The 17,006-nt window shown below is 42.4% G+C and overlaps 1 protein-coding gene across 4 annotated transcripts in view; it reads left to right on the forward strand.

Annotated features, from left to right (window-relative positions):
• scarb1 (scavenger receptor class B, member 1) overlaps positions 1-17,006 on the forward strand; it is a 107,772-nt gene that overhangs the window by 47,490 nt on the left and 43,276 nt on the right. For all 4 annotated transcript variants that reach the window (XM_072587576.1, XM_072587577.1, XM_072587575.1 and 1 more), the window contains exons 5-7: positions 8,853-8,948; positions 9,424-9,539; positions 12,777-12,943. In XM_072587576.1, the coding sequence (XP_072443677.1) occupies positions 8,853-8,948; positions 9,424-9,539; positions 12,777-12,943 (379 nt within the window). The remainder of the gene's footprint in view (positions 1-8,852; positions 8,949-9,423; positions 9,540-12,776; positions 12,944-17,006) is intronic.

The raw sequence follows: 17,006 nt of genomic DNA on the forward strand, positions 1-17,006 counted from the left end.
TCTTAGTTGAAACAGTTACACACTGGTGTGAGTTCATTTACCTTGCATAAGTAAATATAATTGCAGAAATAACACTACTTTTACCTATATCCCCACAATTTTCCCTTTTTCTTTAACTACCATTTGTTACCTTCTGCATTTTTGTTCTTTTAAGCATCGCCCCCAAAATTCGCAAGCATCATTCCGGCGATTTCATCCATCTTGGTCTCACTCATCCCCTCATTATTTAGTCGATAAAGTTCCTCTGTCTGATTCCCTTTTAGGGGCATCTGTTTCAATAAGGTTGTCTCAAGCAGTCTTTGGGTGAGCCCTCCTAAACCGGGTATGATACAACAGCCAATTGCCACCAATACCCCGACTACTACTATCAGGGAAGTAAGGATGGAAACCACCACCCCCTTCAATTTTCCAAAAAATGATTCAAGCTATCCCGTGAGATGTGTCTACTCCTGAATTCTCAGCCAGTTCCTCTGCTAAGGTAGTCAATTCCCTTAAGGTCCGAGTAGTTGAACCATCAGGCGCAGTGTTATTAGGAATCAAGGTACAACAGCTTCTTCCTAACATCTCATACACACACACACACACACATCCTTTTTCGGCTAAAATCATATCAAGGGCCATTCTGTTTTCCCATGCCATCCTACTTGTCGCATTAAGCAGTTCAGATATTCCTTTAACCGCATCTCTTGTATAATTTATAAATCGCTGTTGATTATAGAAAATGTAATTTATCCAATCTACATTTTTATTAATTGTTACCCACCAGAAGAGAGCTGACTCAAAGCCTGCTGCAATCTGGTTGCGAGCCTTGAATTCATCAGGTACCCCCCTAGGGACTCCTACCAAATCGAGAGAAATCTTGTCATCGAAAGAAGTGTCTAACAGTAATCTTTTACCCCTTCCCTTTTTCCCACTATCTTTTCCTTCTCAAATGCCAGGGTAAATGGAGTTGCCAATTGTACAATTGCACATATCCCTCTCCAATCTGGAGGGAGGGTGGGTCTCAATATTTTGCCTCCACAGTACCACCACAGATCCGCCCGGGGAACCTTTAGTGCTGAGTAGTTCCCTCCCTTGTCCGTTTCAGTGACATTCTTACTCTCTGTACACAATTTCAGCTCCCCCAAATCTCTAGACCGATTTGTATCTCGTCTACGCGCACACAACGTGTGATTTCCAACTGCGGCTGAAAACGTCGGTGGGGGGGGGCGGCGCTTTTGAATCTATCTTCTCCAAAGGGGGGAACATCAGAGATAGGGAGGTACAATTCCTATCATTCCACGCAGTCTCATCCTGATACAGGGCGATCATACATTTCATGCCCTTCCTGTCTTGCTTCCACCCGAGTGGAAAGGGAACTACCTGGGCCACTGGCCGACCGGAGGCATGTGCATAACAATTGCTTTTATTCAGACTTTTTACAGTATACTTTACCCATTCAACCCAGGCATTTGCATTCCCATATCCAGGTTCTATTTCAATGGTCTGTTTCAAGTCCTTTATCTCTAATTTTTACTACTTTAGGGTCATCGGGAGGGGTGTAAGGTTGTACCTTATTATCCAGTAGTTCTACCCATTTTCCCTGTCTACACTAATTTGAAAACAACAGCCCGAGAAATCCTTCCCGTTTGCTTTCATTTCTATCCCAAACGTTTCATCTAATTGTATCTCATAGGTGCCCCTTTCCCGCCCCCCCCCCCCCCCCCCCCCCCCCCCCCCCGGCCTACCAAAGAACTGCTTTGTGCCATGTGGTTTTCTTTATCGTTAGGTTTATTGGGTTACACCTTTTTATTGGGACAATCGCGAGCTGGTCAGAAGGGGGCCCAGTGTACTGTGACGAGACCATTATACCAAGTACCATCTCCAAGGCCATCCCCATAGGACTTAAGATGTATCTCTGAGCTGCGGTACTGTCTCTGATTATCCACATCCCCACAATTTACTAAGCTGCATGCATCAGCGTCTATTACTTGTGGATTATCAGACTCCGGAACTGTTAATAATACATATGAAAATGATATTTGACAAAATTCCAATAATAAGAGGGCTAGCATCATAACTCTAAGCATTCCCAGTATTCTAAACATCATGCTGAAGCATAAAAAGACTTAATATACAATACTACACAAATAATCCTGCGCTCGCGTCACCACTGTATAATCAGTTACTCAAAGTCTCTTTAGTCTGTGTTTCAGTGGTTCTTGTGTTGATTCAGCTGTCCATACTTCTTCCTCAATTGGAGATTCCACTGGCCCTTTGATCTGAGTGTAGTGAGTCCAGCCTTTCTCCGCCGTCCTTATTGCCATTTCGGTCAAAAGACCCTGATACGGCCCTTCCCAGTCCGGTTGCAATTTAGTCCGTGTCTGTGATTTTACAAAGACGCAACCTTCCGGTCGCATCGGATGAACAGCGAATTCAAGGGGTGGAGTCTGTGCCAATAAAGCCTGCTTCCTGAGGAAAGACAAAGAGGAGGACAAGCCCAGTATATACTACTTTAAGAAAAAATCTTTAGTTTCTGGGATTGGCAGTAGCCAGAGATAGGAACTTCCCAAGGACCTGGGACAGTAGGTATTAGGGAATAAGCCACCGCTTCCCGTGGATTCAGAGCTGCCTCTTTCATTACCTCATCAGCCAGTAATGTAGCCTTCCATTCTTTAATTAGCAATGAATTAATGCAGTCATGTTTTAAATTAACCATGAATCAATATGATAGATCACTGAGACTGCGTGAAGGGATCCTGCCAATTAATATTGATTCATGCTAGCACAATCGATTTATTGTAAATATTAATTATTAATTATATAAAAATCATTATCTGTAATTCAGGGTGGAAAGGCAACAAATGACCAAAACATTTTTAAAACTGTAATTGCGCAGTTCTGTTTGTTTACCAGTCACTTATGCTTTTTCATTCTGTTTCTGTAATTGTTTTGCTCGAGCGCATTCATTTTTAAGAACCTCAACAGATTTCAAAGCACCATTTGCAGTTACTTCAGTCCCAATTTGGTGGCAGTATTTTATCATGAGCGCAAAACTGACTCTTTGTGCCTCTCATCGCAAATTTGTCACCATAATCCAATTAACTCTTTCGTTCCCCCTGCCTTGGGCTTAAATTTTCAGGATGACCTTGCTGCCCCTGTATTGACTAGGAAAACTATGTCCTCTTTATAAAGTCCCACCTTTAAATTTATCAAGGGTTCCTGGCTGGTCCCCGGGGACAGGAACTCCTGACACCTCTATTTTTCATCAAGGTTCGTAAACGGCACGGCCTTTACTTCCTTTTTCAAATCTGGACACTGTCTCTTAAAGTGACCCGACCTTTCACAGTAATAACATCCTGCCTATGGGGATTTCCACTTTGATCCTTGTTCCTGTCCACCAGACCCCTTAACATCATCTCCCTGACCATTCTGGTTTCTTTCTCCTTTTAGTTTTGTCCTTTTCTTTATTATCTCATCAACCGTGGGCCATCATTATTTTTGCCTTTTGTTTCCACTTCTCATGTTGCGTTGCCAGATCAATTGTTGACCCGATTTAACCAACTTTAACAGCCTTAGGGCCACCTAATGGCCGTTCTTCATCACCCAATGTTTTATTTAGACCTTGAGAATTTTTTTTAAAGAAATATTTCAATATTTCTTGCTTCTCATAACTTCAAATACCAATTCATCAATTCATGCTTGACTAACTTTAAAGCCTGTTCCTAACTTGTAAATATATTTATATATTTACATTCATTTATTCAGTATTTAATATTTAAAATGTAAAATGCATACAATTCCCAACTTTGAAATCCACTATAATTACCCAGTTTTAGTCCCTTTAATTTAAATCCAAAATTAGTTTTTTTTAAGTAGTCCTGACCAATCATTGCTCAATTACAATGCTATAGGTCGTGAAATAATCAGGCTACCTTAAAAGAGTTTGTTTATTCAAGTTTAAAAAAAACTTCTAATGCAGGAACAATGGCCGAATCCAAGGTCACAGATATTAACCATAGGATTTTGTTTTTACTACAATCTAATGTTGAACTGTTCTCCATAAATCGCTTTTATGTAAGGATAAAAGAGATTAGTTAGAAACTGATAGTAAGGCAGTCATGACCTGTAAAAAGAACAGGAGTTATCATTTTATTTCATAATCACTATAGAATCCTTAACCTTAAAAGAAATCATGTTAAGTTTCCATAGTAAAATTCAGATTCAAAACTGTCCTGGAACTCAAGCTCCAGGGAATAAAGCGCAAACATTCAATCACCAACAAACAAATGTACATTCAAACCGAATCACAAAGGGTTAAACTTTCTCCCAGCTGTACAGCTCTTTTCATTCTCTCTCTCTCTCTCTCTCTCTCTCTCTCTCTCTCTCTCTCTCTCTCTCAACACACCATATCTCACAGACACTTTCTGAGCTTCCTGCAACAACACCTCTGGGTGCTCCTCGCTTCAGCTCTCTATCGTTTGAATATTTTTCTGGATGTCTGGCCACGATTTAGTTACAAAGTGTACCCTCCGTAGCCCTTCAGCCACTAGCCCTTCCGACTTGAAGCATAATCTGATTCTTCCTGACTGTAAGGCTGTTTTTCATTGACATATAAATCCAAATATATACGAACAGTCTTCGTCCGACCCGTACTTTGGCCAGAAGACAGCGGGACGAAGAATGGATTCCTTAGACCATACAAAGCAATAATATTTAATCGTCTTTTCCCCTTGTACAAGTATTATTTTTCCAATTCCACAACATCCTGCCCAATGGACTTTCTGGAGGTATGTTGTAAGGGACCCCACCTCCGTTTCCATTGCCTTTTTCTTCTTTTGTTCTCCCGGAGGCTTTTTCCTTACCCACGGCACAGCCCATATTGAGTACCTTCGTTAGTCCCTTTATTAACTACTAAAACTCAATCCCGGCCACCAAGGCAGTACTTAAAAGTAAATTTTCTTACCCTGGTCTGTGCAGAGTTGCCTGGCCCTTTTTTGCCGTATTTTCTATCGACCTCCTTTCACTGTCTGATTCAAATGTCTCTATTGTAGGATTCGTACCAGTTGCCCAAGGGAGCGGTCCAAACTAGGACATGAGACTGCTCCTCAATTGGAAACTGGACGCGTCTTCCCAGTGTCCAGAGCCAGCCACTCCCCCCGGCGATGGAAGAACATTCTGGACAGCCCCCAATTGTGAGAAACGAAGCTCACTCACTTTAATAATTTCAGTCCGAGACAAGACCTGAATCAGTAGTGTCATTTATTTCACTCTTGCAAGAGAGTACGATGTCCACTGTCTACAAGGCAGGGACACACACACACAGACTGAATTCAACGAATACATGATATTTATGTAATTTGGTTCCTTTTTTTAATCCCATTGCTCCTCCCTGTTTACATCTTCCACTTCTCTAAGACCGGCCCCATTACTCCTGTTTATCTCTTGCCTTATCCGGCCTTGTCTGTGACAAAATGCTTATTTCTGGCCTCACAAGGCCGTTTGACCACATCCCACTGTGGCCCATTATTAGGTATATCCTTTCTTCACCATTATTTACTCCCTCCATCTGTGCTTTCCCAAACTATACTGATCCTTCTGACCTTTTAATTGGGGTTTGTTCCTGTGTTTCTGTAAAAGTGGGAAACCGATGCTTATAACTACTGCTTGTACAAGCATATCTGGCTTAACCTACATCCTCGCAGTACCTTATCTATTTGGTTGTAACATCTACCATTGTTTTGCAGTCGCATTTCATTCTTGCATACAATTTTAGCTAATACCAAAACAATTACGTATTTCCTCCACATAGTTTGCATTCTCGTTGACTCAGCTCTTAGTTGAAACAGTTACACACTGGTGTGAGTTCATTTACCTTGCATAAGTAAATATAATTGCAGAAATAACACTACTCTGCCTATATCCCCACATTATGGAGAGTACAGTTCTGACATTCTCCCTTTAGGGTGAAGTGTAGGAGCAAGTGAGGACTGCAGATGCTGGAGATTAGAGTGGCGCTGGAAAAGCGCAGTAGGTGAGGCAGCATCTGAGCAACAGGAAAATCAATGTTTCGGGCAGGAGCCCTTCATCAGGAATCAAGGGCTACTGCCCGAAGCGTCGATTTTCCTGCTCCTCAGATCCTGCCTGACCTGTGCTTTTCCAACGCTGCTCTAAACTTGACTGAAATGTAGGAGCAACAAGCTCAAAGAATCCTGGATGTCCAGGAATATTTGGGATTAGATAAGAAGGAAAAGTGAGACTGGAATAAATCTGTGGAGGTCCCGGGAAAGTGTAGAAAATGGGAGAAAATGACAAAGCGATTTAGGATGCGATGTGAGGCAGTAGAAAACATTGGCAAGTAAAATTATGTAGTCCCAAGACATCCTTAAGTATTGCAGGGAGGCTTGCAAGTCCCACTGAGTTTAAACTAGTATGGCAGGGAGAGGTGGAGGAAACCAGAGCAGTAGCTCAGTATGTTGAGTGATTTGGAAAGCAGGTTGAAGCTAACTCTAGTAAGTCTGATGGGAAGAACAGACAGGGCCAGGTTAATGAGCACTGTGGGACTGGCAGCCTGAAGTATGTTTATTAAAAAACAAGGAGTATAACAGGTAAAGCAGGGTGAACTTTGAGCTTTAGCTCTGTGTAATGACAGGAACTATGAGGTTGTAGCCATTACAGAAACCTGGTTGACAGAAGGTCGGGACTAGCAGCTCAACAGTCTAGCTACATCCTCAGAATTCCAGTAGATTTGCCAAGCATAATTTCCCTTGTGTAACCAGGGAAAGAGTAAGGGCCGTTAAGGGGTTTTGTGTGTGTGGAGGGTATGGCTACATGCCTTCCCTTTGGAAAAGGAGGAATGTAGGTACAGAATTCTGGAAGAGTTACTGCGAGTTTTTTGAGCAAATTGACTTCAGGGATGAGGGGATATTGGAGGTTTTGCTGGGCTTTAAAATGGTCAAGTACCTAAGTCCAGATGAGTTGTATCACAGGCTATTGTGGGGTATCAGGGAGGAAATTTCAGTGGCTCTGATCCAAATTTTTATTTCTGGACATGAGAGGTGCCAGAGGGCTAATTGATATTCTTTTTAACCTGGGTTGGTAGAGAGAAACCAGGGAATGACAAACCTGTGAGTCTTACTCCATTGATACAAAGTGTTATAGAAAATTCTGAAGGAGAAAATGAATCTCCATTGGAGAGGCAAAATTTGATCAGATTTGGTCAACATGGCCTTTTCAGAGCGAGGTCATACTTAACACATTTGAACTTTTTGAGGAGGTGACTAGGTGTGTGGGTGAGGGTAATGCAGCTGAGGTAATTTCTAAGGATCTCAGCGAGGCCTTTGACAAGGTGCCATGTGTGAGACTGATAAAGAAGGTAAGACCTCTTGGGATCCAGGGTAACAAGGCATGTTGAATCCAAAATTGGCTTAGTGCCAGGAGACAGAGGGTGATTGTAAAGGCTGTTTGTGTGACTGGAACCCAGTGTGCAGTGGCGTACCACAGGGATCTGTGCTGGGTCCCTTTTTATTGTTTGTGATATTTAAAAATAATGCAGATGAGAATGGCTGGGGGAGGTGGGATGATAAGTTTCGCAGATAATTGGTAAGGTGGGGGGGTGGCGGGATGGTGGCGGGAGACCCGATCGAGGCGTCTAAAATTATGCGGGATATGAACAGGCTGGATAGAAACCTTGCTTGAAGGGTCAATAACAAGGGGCGTAATTATAAAATGGAAGGTTTAGAAGAGATTGGTGTAAAAGTTTTGTTGTCCAGAGAATGGTGCGATTCTAGAGTCTACTGCCTGAGAAAGTAGCTGAGGTGGGAAAATGCATAATTTAAAAAAAAAATTACTTGGATGAGCTTTTAAAATGTCATCACATTCAAGTGCTGGTAAGTGAGACTCGTAGACGTAGAGTAGGTTTTTTGTCAATATAGACTAGATGGGCCAAAAGGCTGCTTTTGTATAGTGTTTCTGTGAATCCTTTATTTTCAAAATGGTTCTTTTTCCATTTCAGTGCACAATCAAAAATACAGAATAATAAAAACGTCTTTAATGGTGTTATAATCTTGGTGTGTGCTAATGACTTTTGAAAAAGAAATTGAATGTTGTAACTGGATTTCATGTTTTAAGCAAACTTGTTATAACATATAAGAGTGAAGGAAAGTGGCTTAACTTTATATTTTGTGAACACTTGTCATTTATACCTGAAAATGTCAATAGCACACTTATTGATCTACCATCCTTTCCAGTCAATCGTTTCTCATACTTTACACGATCCTGACACCAAACTCTAGCGGGTTCCAGCTCTCGGGAATTCACTAAGCTCCTTGGTGTTCTGTTATAATCTGTAGTATATTGGCATCTGGCTAGGCTGCCTTCCAACTCTTTGTAAGCATCTTATGATTATGGACATTGCAATCCATGAACCTTATTTGCTTAGTTATTTCAGTTCAGAAAATATTCTTGGTTTCTGAAGGCCCTCTGGTCTGCAGTTCCTGGTATTCTCTTTCTGTTTTTGTTTTGTATATATTTAAAAAAACTTGTTTTTTGTTCCTGAACCAAAATTCTATTAAAATATTTGATTTTTGAAATTTGGTATTCACAATAATAGCTCTTTCAAAATGCCAGCACAGACTAGAGATTGATCTGTCTGATTCTATGGTCAACATTGATTCCAATGGAAATACCCCTGAGTTTGTCAAATATAAACCTTTTGATATTAGGTTATTGCTGGGGTCAAAGTTGAATCTCTGCATGAATTAGATGAGGTGAGCAGCTGGTTTCCATAATACAAGGAAGCCTGGAAGGTCAAACTTCGGATCGTTACGTTGCATAAGGAAGTTATTAATGCAGATTTTGCCATTTCTTTATAGATGAACAACTCGAATACTGGGTTATTCACAGTTTTCACAGGAGTTGATAATATTACAAAAGTTCATCTTATAGACAATTGGAACGGTATTAAAGAGGTGCGTAAATTAGGAATTGCTACTTGTTCAGGCTAAGCTTTAATCATTGATTACTCGTGTCTTTTTGATCCACTTTGTCACATTTAACCTTCTATAGTACTTTCCAAAGGCAGCGTCTGCTGACACCCACAACTGCTCATGATCCCAGACCCAGCAGCTCATCAGGCAGGTTGTGGGTGATATCAGATTTAAAGTTTACACTATGCATGTGCATAAAGGAAAGGCAAATTTGAAATGGGTTTCATGGGTGAGGAGATTCCAATTAATGAGCAGGGGGGAGTTGTGCGAGGGCAGCAGGGGAGGGGTACAAGGGAGGAAGAGAAGTGAAGGTGGGGGACGAGAGTGAGGCAGGGGTCCTGGAAGGCTCCGCTGTCTTCTGGCCACGTTTCCCTACCCCAAAGCTGTTCAAATGCACGTGCACCAGTGTCAGCAAATGCAGCCATGATTTTTGTTTTCCCTTTTCTTTCCAATCCAGGTTAACTACTGGCATTCCCAGCAGTGTAACCTGATAAATGGGACAGCGGGTGAAATGTGGCCTCCATTTATCACTCCTTCAGACACGTTAACCTTTTACAGCCCAGACTCCTGCAGGTAGGAAACAATCACTGTCAGTTCTATAGGTTACACAAACAAATTATGCAAGTCTCTTAGAAGACTTAATAGGTTAAAAGCAATGCAATTCAATAGAATGCTTTTGTTTGCAGAATTGTTGAGTGGAAATCCTGAGAAACATTGGGTCCTGTGGCATAGTGATAATATCACTGGACAAGTAATCCAGGGCTCCAGTTAATGTCCTGAAGAAACAGGTTCAAATTTCACCATGGCTGACCAGTGAAATGGAATTCAATAAGAATCTGAAATTATAGCTAACCTAATGGTGACCACGTAACCACTATCAATTGTTGTGAAAACCCATCATGTCCTTTAGGAAAGGAAATGTATTGTCTTCTGAATCTGGTCTACTTGTGACTCCAGACCCATAGAAACATGGTTTCAAGCCAACCAATTCATGGGGAACCAGTACTGAGTGACAAATGTTGGCCTTTCCACCGATGCCCACATCTCATACAAGAATTCTTTTTAAGATCCAGTAAATTAGGTGCATCTCTGCTGCACTGTTACCTCCGACTACGTGATAATTAATATAGCACTTGGAGCCATTAAAACCCAAGTCCGAAGGGCCAAATAGCCTATTTCTGCTCCTAGTTTCTATGTTCCTATCGCTTGGGAAAGTTTGCAGGAGAGAATTGTGGAAAGTTTGCGGGACGGATAGAGGTCACTTGGCCCGCTACATCTGTTGGTCAAATACAATCCATCCATACTAACCCCATTTCCCAGTCATTGGTCCGTAGCAGGTTACAGTACCTGAAGGGCATGTCCACGCACCTTTTTTTATATTTTTTTAAATGAGTTGAAGGTTTCTTCATCTGTTACCTTTTTTTGGTTTTTGTGTATTGGACTGAGCAAAAAGTGGGAAAAAGATTTTTTGAAGAAGTATTATTGAAGGGATGACTGCACCTTCTAGAAATGGGCGCTCATTGTAAGTTATCGTGTTTATTGTTTATCTTGTATGGGATGTGGTTTGTTCAAGCAGCTGAAGGTTTAGTTGTCGATGAGTTTGTTATGTTCAGTATTAACTGTATTTAAAAAACACCACTTTCTGCAGTTAACCCCTTTGCCTGAAGATGGAATGTCTTGAGGTAGTCTTAATTGTCTATAATGTTTGTCAAGAGGCAGCAGTTTATTGAGTTACCTTCTCTGCTCCAGGAGATAGCTTTGTGTTTGTTGCTTTGATGACTTCTTCCCAGGGATGGTTAATTAGAATATTGCTTCTAATTGCTTTATAACAGTTTCTCCTTGTCTGTTCCATCTCTGGAAATGTTGTTTATTCCAGAAAGATTTATTAATGATTCTTTTCAATCCCTAAATGGTTATTACAGTTGTGAAGTTTAAAATATCACAGTTAAAGTTACAGTTCCATAATGTACCTGTCTGTTCACGTAACAATCTATTTTTTCTTCTAAATTGCGATTTTTAATGACAAGGAAGCAATTAATGAAGTATTGATGCATAACTCTACTAAACATTGACACCTTTAACCTTAAATTCACCCCCCTCACTCGCTCTCACATTCTTGGGTGTGGCGCAGAGGAAAAGATTGGGTAGGCAGTTCAATGATTATGGTTGGCAAGGTACATGTTTGCCAGAACTTGCTGCTCCTTGATTCTCCTTCAGAGACTTTCTCTTGTTTGCAGAAAGTACGCAGCGCCTGGTTCTCACTTATAAAGTGTAAGTGACACAAGCTGAAGGAGCAACCTTCATTTTCTGCTTAGGCACTTTGCAGCCTCTGGAACTCAATATGGAGTTCCACACCTTCAGAGTGTGATCTCTTGAATCCAATTTTCTTCTTCTGTTTCCCCTACCTCCCTTGGCCCTGTCTTACTGGTTTTGCTCTCAGGTCAGTGCATCCATTTTCTCCTTTTTTTTTGCAGATAACATTTACAAAGAGCAAAGACAATTTACAGCTGAGGAAAAGGCCCTTCGGCCCTCCAAGCCTGAGCCAATCTCAATCCACTGTCTAAACCTATTGTCCAATTCTAAGCATAGACGGCACAGTGGTTAGCACTGCTACCTCACAGCGCCAGAGACCCAGGTTCAATTCCCACCTCAGGCAACTGTCTGTGTGGAGTTTGCACATTCTCCCCGTGTCTGCGTGGGTTTCCTCCGGGTGCTCCGGTTTCCTTTCACATCCAAAGATGTGCAGGTTAGGTAAATTGGCCATGCTAAATTGCCAGTAGTGTTAGGTGAAATGGGTTGCTCTTCAGAGGGTCGGTGTGGACTTGTTGGGCCGAAGGGCCTGTTTCCACACTGTAAGTAATCTAATCTAATGTAACCTGTATCCCTCTGCTCCCCAGATTGTGCATCTGTCCAGAAGCATCTTAAATGAATCTACCGTGCCTGTTTCTACTACCTCTGCTGGCAACGTGTTCCAGGCACCTATCACTCTCTGTGTAAAATATTTGCCGCGTAAAATATTCACCCCTCACCTTGAATGCATGACCTCTCGTTATTGAATCCCTCACCCTGGGAAAAAGCTTATCTCAATCCATCCTGTCTATCCCTTTCATGATTTTGTAGATCTCAATCAGGTCCCCCCTCAATTTCCTTTTTTTTCTAATAAAAACAATCCTAACTAACTCAACCTCTCTTCATAACTCTCTTCACATCTCTCTTTCTATTATCACAGCCTTTGCATTTTGCTCTGTGCACCCTCAACATTATGATCCTCCTCCCATTGTGCCAACAGTATTTTTAAAAATACTGTGTTTCCAGTTTCTTTCACTTCCAATGAAGAACCGCAGTGGACTCACACGTTTACTGTTTCTCTCTCCACAGATTACTTTCAGACTTGTGGAGTTTCGCCAGCTATTTCTGCTTTCGAATCCTCCAGAAATTTGTGGTTTCAAAATCTGATCTTTTTCCCAATTTAATACAGAGAAATAAAAAGATATGCTCTTAACAGAGTGATGGGTGATTTTAGCCTGAGGGTCACCACACCTTGGGTAATGGTGACCTCCACTGATCGAGGAAGTGAATCTGAACTGTTGGCATCTCTCTCTGCATCAGAAACCAGTCATATAATGCAAGGAAGCCAATTGAAATTTGGAAAATATCGCTAGTGAAGACTTAATAGGCTGAATGGGCTATTTGTGTTGGATCTTTCTACAGACCTGACCTTTTGTTCTGTTCAGAATTTTTTCAGAGCCATTTGAGTACAGAAAGAAATTCGTTAAAATTACTAATATATCTTTATTTTTAATTAAACAGAACATTGGAACTAGTGTTTCAGAAATCTGGTTGGACTTTAGATATACCTTCTTACCACTATGTTGCCCCAAAGACCATGTTTGCAAATGGGACTGTGTATCCTCCCAACAAAGGCTTCTGTCCATGCAGAGAGTCTGGAGTTCTGAATGTCAGTACATGCAGACACAGTGAGTATCTAAACTCCTTTATACTCGATCCTTTCAAGTCTAATAGTACATATCTCAGTCTTCTCTACAATATTCACCTTTTTCCTGAGTGAAAACCGATGAGAAATGTTCATTTAGCACCTCCCCGATCTCCACTGGGTCCACGCTCAACTTCCCACTTCTGTCTTTGGCCCTATTCCTACCTTTTGTCATCCATTTATTTCTCACATGTCTATAGAAAGCTTTAGGGTTCTCCTTTATTCTACCTGCTAAAGAATGCTCATGTCCTCTCTTTGCTCCTCTTAACACTCTCTCTTTAAATCCTTCCTAGCTGATCTGTAACTCTCCATCGCTTTATCTGAACCATCTCGTCTCAACTTCACATAAGCCTCCCTCTTCCGCTTAACAAGAGATATAATTTCTGTAGTAAACCACGGTTCCCTTACCTTATCACTTCCTCCCTGTCTGACAGGGACATACCGATCAAAGATATGCAATATCTGTTCCTTAATCCAGCTCCATATTTCGATTTTCCCCATTCTATGCCTCCAAAGTCTTGTCTAATCGCATTATAATTGCCCTTCCCCGATCGATAACTCTTGACCTGTGGCACGTACTTATCCCTTTCCATCGCTAAACTAAACATAATCGAATTATGGCCACTCTCTCCAAAATGCTCACCTACCAGTGAATCAAACACCTGGCCTGGTTCATTACCAAACACCAGATCCAGTGTGGCCTCCCCTCTTGTCGGCGCTTCAATATACTGTGTCAGGAAACTCCTGTACACATTGGACAAAAACTGATCCATTCGACGTACTAGAGTTATAGCATTTCCAGTCAATGTTGGGGAAGTTAAAGTCCCCCATAATGACCACCCTGTTCCCTTTGACTCCTGCCCAGTATCGTTTTGCCAATCCTCTCCTCCACATCCCTGGAACTTTGCGGAGGCCTGCTCTTTAAAAGAGTTCCCAGCAGTGTGACCTCTCCCCTCCTGTTTCTAACCTCAGCCCATACCACCTCAGTAGACGAATCCTCGTCAAAAGTTCTTTCAGCCATTGTTATACTGTCCTTGACTAACAAAGCCACACCTCCCCCTCTTTTACCACCTTCCCTGATCTTAATGAAAGGTCTAAAGCCTCGAACCTGCAGCATCCAATCCTGAGCACAGGTGAGGACTGCAGATGCTGGAAATCTGAGTCTAGATTAGAGAAGGGCTTTTGCCCGAAATGTTGATTTTCCTGCTCCTCAGATGCTGCATGACCTGCTGTGCTTTTCCAGCACCACTCTAAACTAGACATCCATTCCTGACCCTGTTCTATCCATGTAAGGCCATAACATCGAAGTCCCACAACATAAGGTTTCACTATTTTAAACATAAACAAAGTACATTGTACATTTAAAAAATTAAAGCAAGCACCACTACAACAGCTCACTGTGTTGGAGGTAGTTGATTGCATGTGTAGAGAATTGGCTCAGGGCAGGAAACTGAATTGATCACTGGTTCTTTTTCAGCTTAGTGACCAGTGAGTTTCTCAGGGATCAGTGCTGAGACTGTTGCTGTTTACAATAAATATTGATGACTTGGAGTCATAGAGATGTACAGCATGGAAACAGACCCTTCAGTCCAACTTGTCCATGCTGACCAGCTATCCTAAACTAATCTAGTTCCAATTGCCATACTTGCTCCATACCTCCCTATCCCTTCCTGTGCACATACCCATCCACATGCCTTTTTTTCAATGCTGTAATTGTACCAACCTCCACCACTTCCTCTGGCAGCTCATTCCATACACACATCGTGAAAAATTTGCCCCCCTAGGTCCCTTTTTTGTTTTAAATCCCCTCTCACCCGAAATCTATGCCCTCTAATTTTGGATGACTCCGCCCCAGGAAAAAAGACCTTGTCAATTTATCCTATCCATGTTCCTCCTGATCTAACAAACCTCTAGAAGGTCACCCCTCGGCCTATGATGCTCCAGGGAAAACAGCCCCAGCCTGTTCAGCCTCTCCCTATACCTCAAATCCTCCAATCCTGGCAACATCCTTGCAAATCTTTTCTGAACCTTTTCAAGTTTCACAGGGTATCCTTGCAATAGGAAGGAGACCAGATTTCCATGCAATATTCCAAAATTGTCAACCACATGTCTCTGTCTGTCTCTGTCTCTCTCTGTCTCTGTTTTTCTCTCTGGCTCTGGCTCTCGCTCGCTCTCTGTCGCTCGCTCTCCCTCTCCCTCTCCCGCTCCCTCTGTCACTCCCTCTCTCTCTCTGTCTGTCTGTCTTCCACCCACCCCTTCCACCTTCCCTTCTGAGCCTCAGTGCCAGAGACCTTAGTATCTAAGCAGAGCAGTGTCCAAAGCTGTCTACTTATTGCTAAGGGGAACGGCCACAGGGGAATCCCTTGCCCAATCTGTTGGTTCCCTTTCCTTCTCCTGACAGTAACCCAGCTGTCCTTATCCTGTGTCTGGGGAGTGACCACCTCCCTGTATGTCCTCTCAATTTCCCCCTCAGCCTCCTGGATGATCCATAGTTCATCCAGTTCCGGCTCCAGTTCCCCAACCCGCTTTTTGACAAGTTGGAGTTGGGTGCACTTCCTGTTGATGTGGTCGGCAGAGACATGTGAAGTGTCTCTCTCCTGCCACATTCTGCAGGAGGAACATGCAGCTGCCCTAACAGCCATATCCCACGATGCTGAAAGCCCACACAGGACTAAACAAAGGAAGAGCATAAAAGAAAAAGAAATGAGTGAACCTGAAAACTTACTGAGTTTACAGAATCTTGGTAAGGTTCGAGGAGGAGGTGGGAGGGAGGGCATAGGGCCTCAGGTTTAGATCTCACCCACTTAAAAACTTCCGGCAGCCCTCGCTCCTCTCCGCCCTCTCTCCTCACTGCTTCGTTCAAAAACAGTTTGCTTTTTACTCCCATTCCCAGCAGCCCTCCACTCCTCCCTCACACCTCTCATCAAAAGTTCTTGCCTAATGCTGTCAAAATTAGCCTTCCTCCAATTTAGAACTTCAACTTTTAGATCCGGTCTATCCTTTTCCATCACGATTTTAAAACTAATAGAATTATGGTCACTTGCCCCAAAGTGCTCCCCCACTGACACCTCAGTCACCTGCCCTGCCTTATTTCCCAAGAGTAGGTCAAGTTTTGCACCTTCTCTCGTAGGTACATCAACATATTGAATCAGAAAATTGTCTTGTACACACTTAACAAATTCCTCTCCATCTAAACCCTTAACACTATGGCAGTCCCAGTCGATGTTTGGAAAGTTAAAATCCTGGTGGAAGGAAGCAAATGTACGAAAGCTGAATTTACAGAAGATACAAAAATAGGTGGAAAGGCGGATTGCGAGGGATAGAAACACTTTACAAAGAGCTATTGATGGATTAGTTGGCATTTGGAAGATAATGTAGAAAATTGTGATCGTTTTGGAAGGGACAGCAAAAGAATGGTATTATGTACATAGAGGAAAAATTGTAAAAAGCTGCAACACAAAGGAATTTAGGGGAATTGTGCATGACACACCAAAAGCTACCATTTAACAGCAGCAAGTAATCAGGAAGGCTAATGGAACGTTGGCGCTTATCTCAGAGTTTGGAGTATAGAGTAGGGAAGTCTTACTGCAACTGTACAAGGTGCTGGTAAGGTCACGTCCAGTGTACTGAGTAGGTTTGATCCCCTTGTTTAAACAAAGATATTGTTTCATTCGAAACAGTTCACTAGGATGATCCCTAGGGTGAAGGGATGGTCTCATGAGCAAGCATTAAACAGGTTGGAACTCTCCTCGCTGGAGTCTCAAAGATTAAATTAGATTACTTAATGTGGAAACAGGCCCTTTGGCCCAACAAGTCCACACCGACCCTCCGAAGAGCAACCCACCCAGACCCATTCCCCTACGTTTACTCTTCCACATAATGCTATGGGCAATTTAGCATGGCCAATTCCCCTAACCTGCACGTCTTTAAACTGTGGGAGGAAACTGGAGCACCCGGAGGGAACCCACGCAGACACTGGGAGAATGTGTAAACTCCACACACAGTTGTCCGAGGTGGGGATTGAACCCGGGTCGCTGGAGCTGTGA

Source organism: Chiloscyllium punctatum, chromosome 17 (assembly GCF_047496795.1).
Source record: "Chiloscyllium punctatum isolate Juve2018m chromosome 17, sChiPun1.3, whole genome shotgun sequence".
NCBI lineage: Eukaryota > Metazoa > Chordata > Chondrichthyes > Orectolobiformes > Hemiscylliidae > Chiloscyllium > Chiloscyllium punctatum.